Source organism: Podarcis cretensis, assembly GCF_951804945.1.
Source record: "Podarcis cretensis genome assembly, chromosome: 9".
NCBI classification, from domain to species: Eukaryota; Metazoa; Chordata; class Lepidosauria; order Squamata; family Lacertidae; genus Podarcis; species Podarcis cretensis.
This window is the reverse complement of record NC_137178.1, coordinates 56,302,964-56,321,786: the sequence shown is the minus strand read 5'-3', so window position 1 is coordinate 56,321,786 and position 18,823 is coordinate 56,302,964. Positions and strand designations below refer to the sequence as shown.

General features: G+C 41.4%; 2 protein-coding genes across 18 annotated transcripts in view; one reads left to right on the top strand and one right to left on the bottom strand.

Annotated features, from left to right (window-relative positions):
* The window catches only part of EXOC1L (exocyst complex component 1 like), a gene marked incomplete at its 5' end in the record, with an annotated part of 112,863 nt that overhangs the window by 73,978 nt on the left and 20,062 nt on the right, over positions 1 to 18,823 (bottom strand). For 2 of the 13 annotated variants that reach the window (XR_013842252.1, XR_013842253.1), the window contains one exon: positions 12,479 to 12,758. Of the gene's footprint in view, positions 8,510 to 9,031; positions 10,660 to 10,990; positions 11,107 to 12,478; positions 12,759 to 16,354; positions 17,594 to 18,823 lie in introns of those variants that run through there. The other 11 variants (XR_013842243.1, XR_013842244.1, XR_013842245.1 and 8 more) reach the window with 11 other exon arrangements.
* Positions 2,583 to 18,380, top strand: NMU (neuromedin U). Of its 5 annotated transcripts, XM_079990075.1 has the most exons (10): positions 2,583 to 2,909; positions 6,200 to 6,258; positions 7,181 to 7,228; positions 7,391 to 7,450; positions 8,989 to 9,018; positions 9,133 to 9,183; positions 12,705 to 12,779; positions 16,259 to 16,312; positions 16,493 to 16,532; positions 17,924 to 18,380. In XM_079990075.1, exons 1-9 carry the CDS (start codon positions 2,717 to 2,719, stop codon positions 16,526 to 16,528), a joined length of 606 nt encoding a protein of 201 aa, XP_079846201.1. In that variant the 5' UTR covers positions 2,583 to 2,716; the 3' UTR covers positions 16,529 to 16,532; positions 17,924 to 18,380. The 5 variants fall into 5 exon arrangements, with proteins under 5 accessions (XP_079846201.1, XP_079846202.1, XP_079846203.1 ...); XM_079990076.1 differs by lacking the exon at positions 9,133 to 9,183; XM_079990077.1 differs by lacking the exon at positions 12,705 to 12,779.

The window sequence follows — 18,823 nt, the reverse complement described above, 5'->3', positions numbered from 1 at the left end:
TAAATCTGTTCTTATTCAGTTTTGTATAAAAATATGTAAATGTATGAAAAGGGTATTAATTAACATACGGGTGGATGTAAAAGAAAATATGTATATCCTCATCATATTCACAGGGGACTTCAGCTGAGAAACTAGTTAACTTTTCATCATACATTAGACTAGCAGGTAAACATTAATATTGTTGAAAGCCTTATGATGTTGCTGTGATGTTGCAAAATCTATGTCAAGGTGGCATTAAGTTGACAGCTGATCTTCATCTATTATAGCAGCATTTGGCACATATCCTATTATGGTAAACCAGAGACCGTGGAGAGTGCAAGTCGGGCAAGTGGTGTGAGGCAGGAGAGGGCAGCCAGGAAACAGGCATGGTTTGTTCAAGATTAGATCTTCTGAAAACAAGGAAATAGGTCTTCAGGACCCTGGACAGAGCCCAAGGAACAAATAATTTGTTCCAACCAGGTCAGCCTCAACTGAGTCTTTTTGTGCTCTCTGAACTTGACGTCACCTCTCAGGCTTTGTCTCCCTGATGAGGAATACAAAGACTTAAGAAGGCAGCCCTCTGACCTGGAGCTTAGCACTCAAGCACTCTGCAAGCTCATGCTGCCAGCACTCATGCCCTAAATCAGTGGTTTGCAAGGCTGTTGGAAACAAGTATTCTGGCCCTGCAAAGGAACCAGGTTGTGGAGCTGCAGCCTTGGGAGATCCAGGTGCAAGGAACTTTGGCATTTTATTCTTGGTGCTGCCGGTGTGGGAGGTGGTCTTCAGCATTTCAGGCTTGGGGAGTCTCTGGTTCAGTAGTCAAAGAAAACCATGTTTTAAAAGTACATAGATGACCCTTGGGGTCCCTTTCCAACTCTACTATTCTATGACCTGAAGGCAGCCCTATACAGCGGTACCTCAGGTTACATACGCTTCAGGTTACATACGCTTCAGGTTACAGACTCGGCTAACCCAGAAAAAGTGCTTCAGGTTAAGAACTTTGCTTCAGGATGAGAACAGAAATCGTGCAGCAGCGGCGCAGTGGCAGCAGGAGGCCCCATTAGCTAAAGTGGTGCTTCAGGTTAAGAACAGTTCCAGGTTAAGAAGGGACCTCTGGAACGAATTAAGTACTTAATCCGAGGTACCACTGTATAGGGAAATTTTTTAATGTTGGATGTCTTACTGTGATGTTTCCATTTGCTGGAAGCTGCCTAGACTGGCTGGGGCAACCCAGCCAGACGGGCTGCATATGAATAAACTATTACAGTGGTACCTCGGGTTAAGTACTTAATTCGCTGCGGAGGTCTGTTCTTAACCTGAAACTGTTCTTAACCTGAGGTACCACTTTAGCTAATAACTGTGCCTAATTGGTTGCTGTCATAATTAAAACACACTGATCTGCAGCTAAGTAATGCTTGTATGCAGAATACCTAGCTGCATAAAGACTTAGTGAAAGAGATACAACCATCAAATTGTTTGGGTTTCTGTATGTAAGGACACTATGCAATACAGTGGTACCTCGGGTTAAGAACTTAATTCATTCCGGAGGTCTGTTCTTAACCTGAAACTGTTCTTAACCTGAAGCACCACTTTAGCCAATGGGGCCTCCTGCTGCCGCCGCCACGCCACTGAAGCCCGATTTCTGTTCTTATCCTGAAGCAAAGTTCTTAACCTGAAGCACTTTTTCTGGGTTAGCCGAGTCTGTAACCTGAAGTGTATGTAACCCGAGGTACCACTGTACATAGATGACCGTTGGGGTACCTTTCCAATTTGACTATCCTATGACCTGAAGGGGGACGCAGGTGGCGCTGTGGGTTAAAGCCTCAGCGCCTAGGACTTGCCGATCGAAAGGTCGGCGGTTCGAATCCCTGCGGCGGGGTGTGCTCCCGCTGCTCGGTCCCAGCGCCTGCCAACCTAGCAGTTCGAAAGCACCTCCGGGTGCAAGTAGATAAATAGGGACCGCTTACCAGCGGGAAGGTAAACGGCGTTTCCGTGTGCGGCTCTGGCTCTGGCCAGAGCAGCGATGTCACGCTGGCCACGTGACCCGGAAGTGTCTCCGGACAGCGCTGGCCCCTGGCCTCTTAAGTGAGATGGGCGCACAACCCCAGAGTCTGTCAAGACTGGCCCGTACGGGCAGGGGTACCTTTACCTTTACCTTTATGACCTGAAGGCAGCCCTATATAGGGAATTTTTTTTAATGTTGGATGTCTTACTGTGATGTTTCCATTTGCTGGAAGCCGCCTAGATTGGCTGGGGCAACCCAGCCAGACGGGCTGCATGTGAAGAAACTATTATTACTATTCCTTGTAATAGTCGTGGGCTCCCCTCTGCTCCCTGAGGCGCCTGAGGTCGAGGCGCCTCCCACGCCCTGGGCGTGAGAACCTCCGCCCTCCCCCGGGGTTTCCAACGCCCCTCACGAGCCACCTCGGGCCACGTGCTGGAAGTCACTTACTCCCCGCCGTCGTCGTCTCACGCACGCGCGCGGCAGACGAGCCCAACTCCTCGGCGTCTCGCTGCGCAGAAAGGGCGGGAAGGAGAGGCTGAGGAGGGCGGGGGTGACGTGGTCGCCGTGAGTCAGGCTGCCGCCTGCCTGCCTGCCTGCCTGCCTGGCTTCCTCATGTCCGGGAGATTTAAAAGCCTGGGCTCGCTCTGACTGGGAGCAGAGCGGCGGGAAAAGCGCGCGCGCGCCAACTCGAGGGGAAGAACGCCGCGCGCGCCAAAAGCGGGGACGGAAGCCATGCAAAGGGGAAGCGCCTGCTGGCGGCGGCAAGAGCAGCCTGCGCCGCCTGCGGCCGACGGCGGTAGCAGCAGCAGCAGCAGCAGCAGCGGCACCTGCCGCCGCTCCAACCCCAGGAAGCTGCGGTCTGGCCCGGGAGCCGCCTGGGCTTTGCTCCTCTTCCTCCTCGCCTTTGGGGCGAGCGCGTGCAAAGGTAAGGGCTCCGTTTCCGAGCAATGTCTCTGCATTATCAGCACAGCATTTCTTTATGTTGGTTCAACTTCCCTGTAGAATGACAGATCCAGCTCTTCCTGGGTTTAATATTGACATTAAATGCATTTACCTTTATTACTAAAGTCGTCAATTGATGCAATTGCAGCCAGGTATTTCCTTGGAGTTCTTTTAATTACACCGGGAACATATCTCGAGCTAGTTACCTCCAAAACAAAGATCTATAAAAAGAGAGACAAACCTCTGTTTTTAAAGGGCCACCGTGCACGCACACGACGGTTTGCAGCTTTAGAAATCCCGCGCAGTTAGGAAGGCAAAGCTTTTCAGCCCTTTGCAAAGAAGCAAATCGACCCGCGCTTCTTTCTGGACTCTGCGTTTCGTTGATGCAGGCTAGGCAGGCGGACACCAACAGGTAGCAGCTCTTCCCTGGTCCATTGAGATGCTGGCAGACAGCTGCAGTTCTTTGGTCAGGGAGAAGGATGGTGGGTTATGATCCAGTTTGCTCTATGTATGCTGTGCCCGAAAATGTCTTGCCTTTGTGCCTGATGAGGAATTCTGTGAAACTCAAAAGCTGATGTCCTCTCACTCCAACCTAATACCATCCTACCGACCACAACAGTTTTTCATTTCTTGGCATGGTATATAGGTCTGTTTGTAATTTATTGTATTTTGGCTTATACGAGACTCCAAGGCACGTTGTATGGAATTGTCCCATAAGTTGGTAGGTCAGGTTTCCACTGTCAATTATTATTATAAAAATGATGTAGAGCCGATTTTAAAATCCTGTCCTGTAGTAGAAGTAAACCAGCAATAGCATTTTAGTACAGGTCGTTGTTCCCACTTTCAGAGTAAATTCTGCAGCACATAACTGAAAGTCACCTACGTCAACTTTAGATTAGTTAAAATCACAGTGAATTATATGTGTAGCATTTTTCTGTTCAGCGCCTGCCTGAGCATCAGCACTTTACTGGATTTTAAACTAATGTGAAAGATTTTTGGAGGGAAAGTAGGATAAAAAACAAGTGTCCTTCTTTTCTATTCACAATCCATTCTGTGGTTTGGACTTTCCCCTCCCTTGCTAAGCGTGGATGGAAAATGTCTACTCTTTAATCATCCTGATTGCATGTAGGATGGGCATGTTAAAGGGTGATATACACAACCCTGAATGAACATTTTAATAATAAAGTAGCTGTCAGTTTAATTTCAACTTCGAAGTTCAGAGGAATTTGTGCAGAGTATAGTTAGCAATCGTTTCTTCTATTCTAGTCCATTAGATTTACCAAAAGAAAAAGAAAAGGAAATGAACAAGAAGTTATGCTTATAGTCCTGAACAAAGCTATTTTATTCCCTTGACTTGAATGTAATACACAGATGTAGTTTGCATCTGTAAAATGAAAGCATGAAATGCAGAACAGAATAACCTTCAATACTTGCTGTGTATTTCCATAATCACCTTACTTATAATTTTAAAATCTTCATAAATATGGCAAAGAAGAAAAACATAGTAATCTAATAGTAATTTACACAGCTGCTATGCATAGTATAATTGTGGGCCAATAAAAATGTAAAGGAATGTTTTATTTTTGTCCTTTGTTTTCACATTACACACTGCAAGACTGAAAGCAGCTAAAAAGTCAGAATAGACCATCTCTTTCCAAATATTAAATATAATTCTGCCCCTTCCAGTTCTTATTATCTGCCAGTGAAGATCGCTTACCACGTGAATTGGTAGTAGATATATTTCTATACTACAGTGCAGGCCACTGAAGGCAATAATTACAATTTTCATATGCTCTGAAATTTTCACTAAAAAGCTTTCCTTGTGGACAAACATTTAATTCTGGGGGTGCCCACCTGTTTTTAAATTGTCTCAGAAAATGGAGGTTTGGAACATGCCTTTGTTGGGACAATGTCTTGTTCCAACAGGAGTTTTGTATAGGAGCTTATTCATTTCTAACCAATCTGCCTAAGGAAGTATTTTTTTTTTTTTCTGAGCAAGCTTAATGTTCAATTTTTTTTAGCTGAACAAAAAGAAAAACCCCTTGTTCAATACAAAGTCTCCCTGTCATTTTATGTGGAATTTAACAAGGTGCTAAATAGTAAACAGAATTAGTGACAACTTTAAATAATAATACTTTTACAGTTTCAGAAAACTTCCTTGCTTTTTAAAAAAAAATATAAACAACTCTTTTCTGCGTGAAGCCCTCCTTGTATCTGAGATACATCATTAATATCTTTCATTTTTGTTCTTTCTGTAGCTTGAAATATTTATTTCTGAAAATGTACATGTTTAACATATTTGCAAATTGTCTTGGTTTTGTGAGTTACATTGAAATGGCCATTGGCTACAAATAAAAACCAGACCAATTGATACAGTTCAGAACTTTATATTCAGTGCCTAAATTGTTTGTGGTGCTATTAAGTGTCGAATCGTAACATCATCCTCTTGTTTGTGACATTCATTAGTTTTCACTCAAATGCTCACACATAAGAGCTAGAGCTAGAGAACCCCATATTGATGTGTGCCTCCAGGGGTGAAGTCAAACCACGTTGCTTTTGCTCTGTTAGCAGCTCTGAAGCGACCTCTCCAGGGCACAAGCCTGGGCAGTGTGTATGGACGTCCTGGGCTGCCCAGACAACAAGACCTCCCTCTTGACCTCACTGATGTGGTCCAAAGGGAAGCAGAACAATATGTTTGGCACCAGCTTGGCAGCAGGAGTTGCTGGAAGGAGGTGTACAAATCACCATCCTTAGGGACTCCGTTCTGGATTCGTGTAGGATTTACTCCTTAGCCTCTTCTTCTACTGAAGACATCCAACAAGGCAGCAGAGGTTTAGGATCAGAGTTTTCCTTCTCCTAAATGGGCTACCTTCCCAGGTTGACAAGCCCCACCTACCCCTTTACAGCATGTGCAGAGACCACCTTCTTGAATGTTGGACCCACCATTGGTCTCATTTACTCAATCAACTGGAACTTGTCTTCACAGGCAGGGGAAGTCCCTAACTTACCAAGGGTTTGAGACCCATTGGCTTGCCCTCACTTGGTTTAGAGGGCCACTCAAAGTTGTTCCTGGGGTGTGGCCATTGTTGCATGCTGACAGCTTCTAGGAGCCACAGGTGAGAGCTGAATGCAAGTTGGGGGACCAAAGGTGGACAAACTACCCCAGAAGGAGCATGATGTGTCCCCCACCAGAGGTACTACCCCTCCCTTAACACCCCAGAGAACCTGTATTATAAATAATATTATGAACAGGCAATTAATTCTAATTTCCAGGTGCACCGATGGCACCCCATGTTCTACAAGGAGAACCAGATTTGCAGTTATCAAATGAGGTACAGTGAAATATCTTCTGTACTATTTGTTATATATATATATATTTTAGAAAAGGCATTTATTATCATCATCATTATAATTAGCACACCTGCTATAGTTCCTTAAGAACAATATATGTTATCTTTATTTGAAAGGAGCAATCTGCTTTCCAATACAGGAATGGCGTGGTAAGGGGCTGTCGGCAATGTGAGATAGTGTGCACATCACACTTTCACGGTGCAGATTGAAGGAGCACAAGTGACGCTTTAGAACAGCTGTGGCCGAATACTGCCAGTAAAAGAGCTTGTATCCTGACAAGATTTAACAAGAACAGAACAACTAATGTTCATGCTTTCAGGAATTAGGCTCTTAGCCTAATAAAATTAATTAATTTTATAATGAATGATTTTAGAGTGTTGTTTATGCTGTACTTTTGTACTGTTTTATTGTTGTTAGCCGCCCTGAGCCCGGCTTCGGCTGGGGAGGGCGGGATATAAATAAAATTTATTATTATTAGCTCTTTTCAGGCTTAAACCTTTACTCTGGTTAGATTTGTTGTTGGTGCTGCACTTAAGATGGGTGTTAATATTAGCGTTAAAAGTTCTGTTCTCTGATCTGTCAGTTAAGATCTGGCTAGTGTATCTCATGGACGGTGTTGCCAAATTTGGTGTTGCCAAATGCTCCTAATCTTATGCTAAAATGCTTGAGTGAGCTCTGAGTTGCTGTTTTGTGAAGGCTTGTCACAACGTTGGGTGCAAACTCCTCTTTAGGAAGGGGTGTCCAGTTGTCTGGCTTTCGGAGGGGTGGCGGTGGTAAGCCTTCGTTCTCTGTCAACTTAATATTAAAAATGATGGGACCTCACATAAAATTCAACATGTTATTTTACTATTTTGCTGCTTTTTCAATCCTATGCTATGTTTGCTCTCTTGTCTATATTTACAGATAGATGATGTGTGCTCTACTTACATGGTCAGGGATACTCCATCTCAGGTCAGTCCAGTTGTTTCTTTAAATTATTATTATTATTATTATTAATAATAATAATAATAATAATAATACAAATATGCTAAATTTGTCAAAGTAGGTGCTATTGCTTCATTTATCACGTCCCTCAGATTCTTCTTCTCTCTCCCTCCCTTCCCCCCGCTTTAGTCCTCTAATACATTGGAAGAACTTTGCTATATGATTCTGGAACTTCTACACAAAGCTCAGGTAAATCCACTTAACGTTTTATTTCCGAAACATGGCTGCCAGCATATTTTGTACAGTGTAGGGCATTGCAATTGTGCAGTTCAGTGTATAATAAATACTGATACAATTCTCAGCTTTGTGGCTTTCTGGCAGCAAGTGCTTCAGGTCTCTTTGCAGAAAACAAGGTTTATTTACTTACACGGTAGCAAAACTGCTCTTTGATGTCTGAGACGTAGTACAGATGCAAAGCTATGTGCTGCTGTTTCTCTAGAAAGTCTAATAGAACAGAATGTGTGCCAGCTGGCAGTTTGGACTCCGCTATTTCTAATCAATACTGTTAACATTTTGCAGTTGGGAATTTGTGTGTACTTTTAGCTCAATAATTCCTTGGTTGCTTAAAAACAGAACAAACCCTTAGTGGAAAGATGGGCCACTTAACCTTCATATGACTCATAGACTAATCTTGTGTCTCCCCCCTCTTTAAACGTTTTTTGAGATGCTGGTGCCCTTGGTGTGCAGTTTAGAATCTTATCTCAGTTACCACGTTCTATAAACAAGGTTTCTGGTGATAGTGGGCTGTATAGGGCAGCCACAAAGATAAGCTAGTGTATTTGGACTGTATCAAGAGAGAGATATCAGAATCCTGAGGGTGTTAGCTGGATAAGATTTCTAGGGACAAGTCTTTAGTGCCCTGTATAGCTTGTTCTCCCCAGGACAAAATATTACCCTGAGGTAAGATGTATTTTACAATTATTTCATGATATAATTCTACTTCACATTGTAGTTTTTGTTATTATTGTGGTAGAACTTTCTGAGAAAGTGTGCCAATCCCCGCAACCATTGCATTGTTTAAGAAACTGAAACCAAAACCGACAAGGAGAGTATGAAATGATTGTGTTTCAGTAATAATTCGTTCTTAATTGTAGTTTATCTTGAAGAATTATCTAATGCCATTGCCTGCCTCTGTAAAGCAGTTGTCGCATTCCATGTAGACTCAGACTTCTGAACCATTTGCAGTGAACAGCCAGATGACAGTTCTGGGTAAAAATATTGATTCCGTGTAGTTTCTGTGGAGTATAGCTACCGTGGAGTAGAAATGAATATAAAATAATTAAAATCTTAAACAGTTAATGGTGCAGTCCTATGCATGTTAACTCAGAAGCAAATCCCAGAAGTAAATTTAATGGAGCTGAGTAATCTCAAATAAAAGTGCCTAGGATTGCAGACCGAATCAACAATTCCAAAGATACCAAAAATGGTAAGTACAGTGGTACCTCAGGTTACATACGCTTCAGGTTACAGACTCCACTAACCCAGAAATACTACCTTGGGTTAAAAACTTTGCTTCAGGATGAGAACAGAAATCATGCTCTGGCGGCGAGGCAGGCCCCATTAGCTAAAGTGGTGCTTCAGGTTAAGAACAGTTTCAGGTTAAGAACGGACCTCCGGAACGAATTAAGTACTTAACCCAAGGTACCACTGTACTGTACCATGCTATTTTGTTTTCCCCAAATGACCACTCCTTGGTTGTTGAAAGTCTTTGCCAATTATTTCCACAGGAGTCAGATGAAAAGGACAACACCAAAAGAGTAAGCTCCTTGTTTTTTAAAAATGTTTTTTTTTTATTGTGTGTTAACTGTCTCAAAAATCATTACATATTAATCTGTTTCAAAGTAAAATCCACTTTTAATTTCTTTGAACAGTTCTTATTCCATTATTCTAAGACCCATCACACAGGCAACTCAGACATTCTGGTAAGTTGAACTGCCCATTCCCCTGTGAGTAAAGACAACATGATATTATCATTATTTTTGGGACTTCAGTTGATTCCACCTGATATTGAATTCCTAATCTGTAAAAAGTTTTTAAAACCAAGAACCAATCTTGCTTATAGCCTAGTTACAACAGATGAAAGCTAAATGTCAATGCCAGAAGTTCTAAATTTAGTAAAACTTGTATAATTAAAAAAAGGAAAGAAATGGATGCCGAGTGACAGACATATATGGAACTGACTCAAGACATATCTGAGGTAATCATAATCTAAACATTTTAAAGTTAAAGCTGAGTTAAAGCTAAATAGTCTTCTAATACAAATTAATGTTTTTATTCTAAAACACAATAAGGTTAATACTAGTTCCTTTATTAAGGATTCCAGCTACAAATATAGATAGTGTGAATTCTAAAATAAAGTTTTCTTCAGAAAGAACAGTTTAGAATATTTCTTTTTGGGGGTTTTATCATAAACAAACAAACAAGAAATATCCTATATGCAAACATAATGGAATAACATTTTACATAAGGTCTTTCTTTTAAAGTTCCACCAAAACACCAGTCACACACACACACATCTGTCCTGTGTCTTACATTAAAGTTTGTATCTGTTTACTTACCGTTCATTTTGTAACATAATCAGTGTTCTTTGTTTATTGCCACTGTTGTCTGATTCCTTCATACCAATAGACAATATAATGGATTTTTTGTGCCAGCATATTACTAAACTGTTATAATTATAGAAATATTTTGTAGCAAAAAGTGACAAAGCTGTCATGAATTTGCAATTTCTTTGGGGTTTATATCTTGGCAGCTACTTTGTGTCTTAATAATTCAATGTTGCAGTCCCATAGAAGTTGTACATTTTATGTTTAGCTTATCACCAAGTTTATACACCAATGGAAATTCGAATACATTTTAAAACATACATTAAATAAGCTGGGCTTTTGATTTCTCACAGTATTTGACTAAATAACCCCACACAAATCTTTTGCTAAAAGTAATTATATTAGAACCACACCTAACTCATTACGAAATCACAGAATAAGATGTATTTTATCTTTAGCTTTGAGCCTCATGGGCACAAAATAGACAATTATGCAATTAATATGTTTTGTGAATAATGGTTATACATCTGCTGTATGAAATGTTTCACACTTTTAAAACAAGAATATAAATGAAATATTTTTGAGAAACATTACGCCCTGACCATTACGTGCTGTGCTGTTCAGTTACGCCCTGACCACTAACATGTATATTGGGAGCACTTGCGGAGCAGCTTATTCTGATTTGGGATTCAGGTTTATAGGGCAACAAAAATTTAGGCTTGATGTTTTCTGGGGGAAGTGAGGAAAGCAGTAGAGCAGAATGTACATAGACTGAGGTTGAAATCCTATACACCTTTACCTGGGAGTGTCCCATTTAACTCAGTGTGGCTTACAGACTTGTTTAGGAATGCACTGTAAGGAATGAAGAAGAGCAGGACGTAAGGAAGCCCAGAATTGTTTCAACTGTGGCCAGCAACTGCTACTTTTTAGCAATATTATTATAATAATTATTTATTGAATTTATATACCTCCCTATACATGCAGGTCTCAGGGCGGATCACAGAATAAAATCAAAATATAAAACTGCAAAATGCATAATCGAAATAAAAACAACAACAATTCCATAAATATCTACCTTGGCTGTGTGCCTTCAGACTAACTTAGCATATTGAAATTGAGTTGCCATTCAAGTATGTTGGCCTCACTAAAGCTTCAGCTTCAACTTTTCTCCTAAATATTGTACCTTGTATTGTGGAGGGCTTCTGGAAGGGGGCATATAGATTGTGGGGTTCTGTGTAGGATAAAGGTACACTACGTCTTGATTAATGAGGCAAGTTCTTCTTTGTGACCAAGATGAAGAATTACCGTATTTTTCACTCTATAGGACGCACTTTTCCCCCTTCAAAAATGAAGGGGAAATGTGTGTGCGTCCTATGGAGTGAAGACGCCATAGCCCCGCAACCCTCTCCCGGCTGGAGAGGTGACGCGCGGCTATGGCAGGAGCCTCTATAACCGCGCGTCACCTCTCCAGCCGGGAGAGCGCACGCAGGGCAAAAGAAGCCATAGCCCCGCGACCCTCTCCCAGCTGGAGAGGTGACGCGCAACTATGGAAGGAGCCTCTCCGCTGCGCCTTTCTGCTGCTCCCTGACCTGCTCTTTGGGGCTGGTGGTGGGCTTCCCCCGCCAGCCCCAAAGAGCAGGTCGAAAGGAACCTGAAGCCTGGAGAGTGAGAGGGGTCGGTGCACACCGACCCCTCCCGCTCTCCAGGCTTCCAAGGTAGCCGCCTGAATGGCACCTTGTTTTAGAGCGGGAAAACAAGAGGGGGAAAATTCTCTCCCTCTCTGCGCAGCAGCTCCTGCCGCTTCGCTGAAGGGGCGCTGGGCAGAGAGGGGGAGAATTTTTTTTTCTTGTTCTCCCCCCCTCTAAAACAAGGTGCGTCCTATTGTCCAGTGCGTCCTATGGTGCGAAAAATACGGTATGTATGAAATGCTGTTAAACAGATATGCTAGTACAATGATTTCTGCATGCATAATAGAAATCCCCCTCTCCTCTCTTCTCCCTATGTGCTCCCTGTGCCCTCCCCAAAGCCTTGGAGTAACATGCAGAACATATTTAGGGAGCATGTGTACATGCAGGTGAGAGAAGAGGGTGGGAAAGTTCCTTTGCAGAGCCAAATGTTCTTGCACTACAAGATCTGTTCAGTTGGATGCTGCTTGGATTTATGAGTTCTTCCTGGGTTTGCAAACTTCTGTCTGGATATCTAGGAACTTGACATTATCCTGAGACTGTCCATCTAGCAAGAAACCATAGGGAGCTTTATCTGTGGTGTTAGATGGCTCATGGCAACAAGCAGAGGCAGCTCATCCCATTTCACTGCCTGAGGCGAAACAGGAAAGTGCATACACTGCACACCACCCTCCTTACTGCCCTCACCAAAGCCTCGCTTACTGGGGTCACAGAGCTTCTGGTGAGATCTCATGAGAGCCCCACAAGAAGTCACGGGAGCCTCTGGAGGTATCTGTGTGATCTTGTAGGGTTCTTGTGAGATCTGGCCAGAACAGAGAATCCATTGTAGCCGCTTCTCCGGAGGCAAGAAGGTGTCTGCCCATGGATTCTGCCACCTGAGGCCCTGACAACAAACACTCAGCTATCATTTGCTTTTCCAAACAGTGCATCTTGCATACCCATGTCAAGCTTGCAACAAACACAGGATTGGTACTCCTTGACGCTAGTTATTTCCTCATCAAAGAAGTTTAACAGTGTGCATTTATGCAGGAAATTGCAACATCAGAAACAGCTATGGGAATGTCTAAAAATATTGTCCCATCAAACATCTTTGATCCTTTGCTTTGTGTGCTCTGTTTTTGAGTCAGTGCTTCAGTGAAGGGTTTTGTTGGTTTGTGTTTATACATCCTGGATTTCATTGTCTTTCATGTGTCTGTATTCATATCCTCTCAGTCGTCTGTCCTGCATCCTTTACTGCAACTTGTTCCACAACTGCATGAGAGGAGACTGAAGAGATACAAAGCAGACGTATGTAATGATCCATTTTTCTTTCTAAAACATGCTGTTTATTATTCTGTATCATTATACTGTCTTTCAAGATTGACTGATACAGTCTTTGTGCTTTCTTTAAAGCACGGCATTATTCTGCATGCTTCCTCTTCAGAAGAGTTATGTGTATGTTGCTATATGTCATTTTAGAAAGTTACATAAACTGGAAAAATCTAATAATTGACCATTTTATACATCTAAACAACTGTATTATCTTTCCTTTTGAATGGTTGGATTTGAGGTCGTGCTTTGCTGGTTGAAATTAAGGATTGTAATAATGTCGTTCAAAGGACTAGTCCTATGTGGGGGACAGCATCTTACAGGATCAGGCTCAATATCCTGGTACCAAGGCTGCATGGAACAATATTGGTGCTCTTCAGCCTGTCCTGTGACCTGATCTTTGACCCTGGTAATAGCAGCAAAAGTGGCACTGTTGAACCTTGATTTATTCCTGCTAGTATTTTATTAAAGCCACGGGCAATGGGGGAGGCAAGGGCTAGCAGAAGTGAAGTAACAGTGATCAGTCAGAACAGTGATCATCTTTCTTGCCTGAATATGTGATTTCAGGCCACTCTGCCTATCATAGCCACCTGTAGGAGGTACAGACCTTGGTACAAATTTTAGTTTTGTCAGTATCCTTTCTAATTTCTTGCACTAATTAGATGTCTCTGCCACAGTTTTGAATAGGTACTAGATTTCCTTAGAGCAAAATGCAAATTTGTTAGATGACTCTCATAGGGTCCACTGGGAACAATCAATTCCATGCTAGAGGGCATTGGACTGGGTAGATTCGATTCTTTTCTTTTCTTTTCTTTTCTTTTCTTTTCTTTGCCACTAGTTTCATCTAGCATATGTTTTTTTTACTTGGAAAAGCAACTAAAGAATAGATCTGCCAGTCAGTTGTGAAATATCCTTTCTGAGATACTCAGCTCTATTACTTTGGACAGAAAAGTCCAGTAATTGAAAATCCAAATTTATTTCATTCTTAAAAGCAGAGCTGCCAGGATAAAAGGTAAAGGGACCCCTGACCATTAGGTCCAGTCGTGGCCGACTCTGGGGTTGCGGTGCTCATCTCGCTTTATTGGCCGAGGGAGCCGGCGTACAGCTTCCGGGTCATGTGGCCAGCATAAGCCGCTTCTGGCGAACTAGAGCAGCGCACGGAAACGCCGTTTACCTTCCTGCCGAAGCGGTACCTATTTATCTACTTGCACTGGCGTGCTTTCGAACTGCTAGGTTGGCAGGAGCAGGGACCGAGCAATGGGAGCTCACCCCGTCACGGGGATTCGAACCACCGACCTTCTGATTGGCAAGTCCTAGGCTCTGTGGTTTAACCCACAGCGCCACCCGTGTCCCTTGCTGCCAGGATAGCTGCTTTTAAATCAAGAGAATTTAAACTATGAATCACATCACCAGGAAAAAAAGAGAGATTTAAATTTGTTTTTGTAATGCATGCATTTTTGGAATAAGAGTGCCTTCTAGTTGCTGGCTATAACAGCCTCACCAAGTCACCAAGTTTGAATCTTCAAGAGCCAGCTAGTTTCCAAAGGTGTGATACCATAGAAAAACACTGGGTGGAATATTGCCACATTCTATCCATTTTTAAGATGCTACTCATTTAATTAAACTTCAGGTGTATATGACTAGCTACTCCCTTCTTCCTCTCTTTTCAGAGCTTCAAATTCAGTCAGTTCTAATCCCATGAGGTACTGAAAAAACAACTAAAATAAGAACTATCCAACTCTACAATTTGATGGTTCTATTTAGTTGCTTGCCTTTAAGAGGAGAAATCAGAACAAATGATTTTGTATGTGACCTACTAATAAATATTTCAGAACTCCTTTTACCATGTTATAAAGGAAAATGATGCAAACAGCGAATACATACTTAACACTATCACGGCCTGAGGTTATCAGATTTTGATTGGAAGCAGTTAACTAGAAGGCAAAGAGGAAAGCAATCTGCTTAGCACAAATGCTAAAACTGAAGAGAACACTATGTCCAGCTGATAAATAGTTGTATAATGGAATCAAGGCAGGCTGCTAGCATGCATTAACAATTTAATAGAAAATACCTGCAGTGCCCTTTGAGGAAATAGCAAGACATACAAGATGTATTTGAAATTATTTTATCAATTAAAAGAGCGAGCCATTTTATAAGGAATGACTTGCAAGACTGAAAAAGAGTCCTGCTTGTGCCCTTTTGTTAATCATATTTGCAATTTATGTGTTGAATTCAATATCTGTGGAAGAGTCTTTAATCTAACAGAGGCCTCTGCTCATAGAACATGCAATTTTTGCCAATTCTCTCTTTCCCCCTGCTGCCCCCTGTACCCTCAACACACTTCTGGATAGCCTACCAATCTTTAAGAGCAGATTTTGGGTGGGGGAGCACAGAATGTTGCAGGGGAAGAGAGAGTTAGCAAAAATCACTTTCTTTCTTCTTCATGTAGAGCAGTGGTTGCCAACTGGTGCTCCGTGGACACTAGGGGTCCACGTAACCCACCCAGGGGGTCCTTGGCAACATTCACATAATAAAAACTACTAGGGGTCTGCACTACTTAGCTAATTGGGAAACCAGAGAATCAAAAACCCTTCCAGAAATGGAATGGCACAGTTCGATTCAACCCACTGAATATCTGAATTTCACATATTATTTGGCATATGCTCCTAACTTTTTAAAAGCCATTCAGTTTCCTTGCTACAGCTTTTGCAGGTATGCTGATTAACTGCACTGCCTGACTTCTGAGAAAATTGTACCTAACAGAGTGCTGGTGTGGGTGCTTTGCTATGCAGATCACTTGCCTCTTATGTGAGGGTTGTCTTCTGGGAATAGCACATAAAGCCGGAATTACACATAGTAAAACGAAAACCTTGGAATAGCCCCCGCACAAAAAATCTTACCTTCCAGAGCTGGCAACCAAACATGTCTTACCTGCTCCCCTAAGCACGGCAAAGAGCTTTTAATATTAATATTAAAAGCTATTCTTATTGGGTTGCCTTCCTGCATACCTCTTTTTCTGGAATTATTTTCCTCCTTATAGATTGAGAAAAAGCTATATTGTGTGTGAATATTTCTTTGTTGCTCATTCATTAAATAATTAAAAAGATTTATGTATATTTTTTATTATACCAAGGCACAGTAATAAAGAAGCTTGTAGTTTTCCACAAATCTATGTATTCGTTGAAGTAACTCACAGCTTCTTTTGTTTGCATATTTTTATTCCTCTTTCTAAACTGTCACCAAAAGTAGGCTGGACTCTCCACCCAACCCTGCCACTAGCCATAGCACAAATCCTAGAGATATGCAATCATTATAAATTTATATTATATTATTTTTAAATTTTTAAATAAGAAAATTCCCAATATTTCATGCTGTTTATGGCCACTTGTGTTGCAGCATAAATTGTTGTTACATTGCTACTTAAGTATGTGTTGTTTTGAAATCTATTCTCTTTTCAGGAAGAACTTCGAATACCTGGAGGAATTCAAAGCAGGGGCTACTTTATCTTCCGGGTGTGTATTTTTTTTTTTTTGGTAGTATGCCGGTGATTTTGAAACAAACAAATTCAAGCATTTTTGAATCCACTTTAAATTTGTTTAAATTTTTGAATCAATTTTAGTGGGCTACTCAGTTAAAATTATTTTTAAAGCATTCAACAAGACACTACTTATCTGACATTATTTCTTTTCCAGCCACGCAATGGAAGGAGATCTGCTACATTTCGTTAAAATGGTATAAACCTTATTTTTTCACTCAGAACAGACTTTGAGCATTCATTCTATCTGTACAGAAAATAGTCTAAAATCCACATTTTAAAAAGCAAGCAATAGAGTTGTAGTGCCAGGAAAAGTTGTAAATGAAAATTACACTATTCTACTGGATGAAAGTGTCAATAAACGAGTAGATAAGGGTTAATCAATCAATATATACACAAATGGTTAAGAATTTTTGCCATGCAACAAAAATGAAACCCCTCGCCAAATATTAAATCCAATGTATCTCTGACCCACCTCCTTACCCTTCTGAGAGGGTGACAAATTATGGTGGAACAGTTTGATAACTTTGCTGATCTAAAATCATTGTATTAAATGGATCGTGAACAGCCAACAACGTAACGCAGGTACAACAGGATCAGTGTTATTGTGTTAGAAATGGTCAACACTGAAATAAGCATTGTTGTGTCATCAAAAACAGAATCTATAGTGTGGGCTAAGTCGCAGGCATGGCCAGACTTGGCCTTCCATTTTGGGACTACAGTTCCCATCATCCCTGACCACTGGTCCTGTTAGCGAGGGAGGATGGGAGTTGTAGTCCCAAAACATCTGGAGGGCCAAGTTTGGCCATGCCTGGGCTAAGATATAGAACTGGCCCTACACATCTCACATGGCCCAGGCAGAATTCATATGGCCAGGTCAGTATGCAGTTTGGTTATTTGTTAGTTTGTTTTATTAGCCATCTTTCACCTTGAGATCCAACAGCATGTTATATTACAGTTTCCAACATAGCATTATGCTAGCAATAATATCTGCATTATTGCTTTAATTACTTCTTAGAATCAGGCTACCAAATTTAAATTTAATAGTGACTTGCCCCCCTTTTAAAACAAAATTACAGACCAGATTGTTTTAAGTCCAGCCCCTGCCCACCTGAGTGCAACGTTGAATGCATTTAATGTATTCTGGGGACTGAGATCATGTGGATCAAAATGCCACAAAGTCTCTGTATCCTCGGGACTCTTGGTTCTCACAGATCCACCTGACTTCAACAGCTTGTTTCACATTGGTCATACGGTGCTGGAAGGAAGAGGGATTTGCTGTCTTAATCTCTACTTGATTGCAAAGCTGGAGCCCCCATGCTCTACCCACAGATAGAACCAGCCAATGGGAGAGAGAGAAGTGACACACCTGGCCATAGTTCTCCTGGGCTGTTCTGGGCTGTGATTATTGGGTGGGATGTGTCTGTGATGGCAAGGGATCTCTTAAGACATTTCAGGAGTTTAAACAAATTCAAAAATGGAATTTCCATCCCCTGACACTGCCAGTCTATATATGTCCTTTGCCAGGATTGTAACAATTTTTAAAGTCACTACCCATTATATAATTGAACATTTTTATCTTTTTCAGGATTCTTCAGCCTCACACCTAAAATCATCACAGGATTGCAGACAAGATGGGCATTCTTTATATGTAAAATGCTCTCTCTCTCTCTCTTTATTTTAGATACTTCATCCACTATGTACATTTCTTATAATTAAAAAAATGCAGTGTAACCCTATGCATGTTGACTGACAAGTAAGTTTCAGTGTGTTTAATGGAGCTTACTCTCAAATAAGTCAGCATAGGATTGCAGCCTAAGGTGCAGTTGTTTCTTTCCGAAGTATCTTAAAATAATTCTGTTTCCTCATCTCATGTTCTTTGCAACTATGTGTGTAATAAAATTGAAAACAAAATACTGTTGGTGTTAAGATTGTTGCATGCAAAATACCTCGACCATAGCAGTATTGCTACACGTGGTGTGTTCCCTCTCACCACCTTTTGTTGTAAATAAAGACACTCCGTAGAGAGTTGTTTTTAATGAGAATTTTTCAGTTTTTAATGTCATACTTTCAAGGTTTGGGTCTTATGGTTTGCAATTATGGTTAAGTGCTTTTGTTATATAAACCAGCATACTAATATCTAACATGAAATCAAATGGGCCCTTCTTGTATACTAGTGGAGCAACAGAGCAGTGGAACTGTAGTCAATGAAATTTAGCAGTGGGTAAAACTTTCAAAGAGGAGAACGGGTGCCATGAATTAGAATCACATTTAGAAAGCACATCTAACAATAGCCAGTTATTCAGCTAACTGGATCTATTATTTCCAGAGGGATTTAGTTTACTGTAGCAAAAACAAGAGCCGCGTGGCCCCTTAAAGATATATTAAGTAAGCCCTTTGTCATTGTGCAGAGCTTAATTTGTGTTAGGAGTCACCTGAGGGTTAGGCTTGGGGGCTATGATTAGTGTTATGACATAGCTGTTGAATA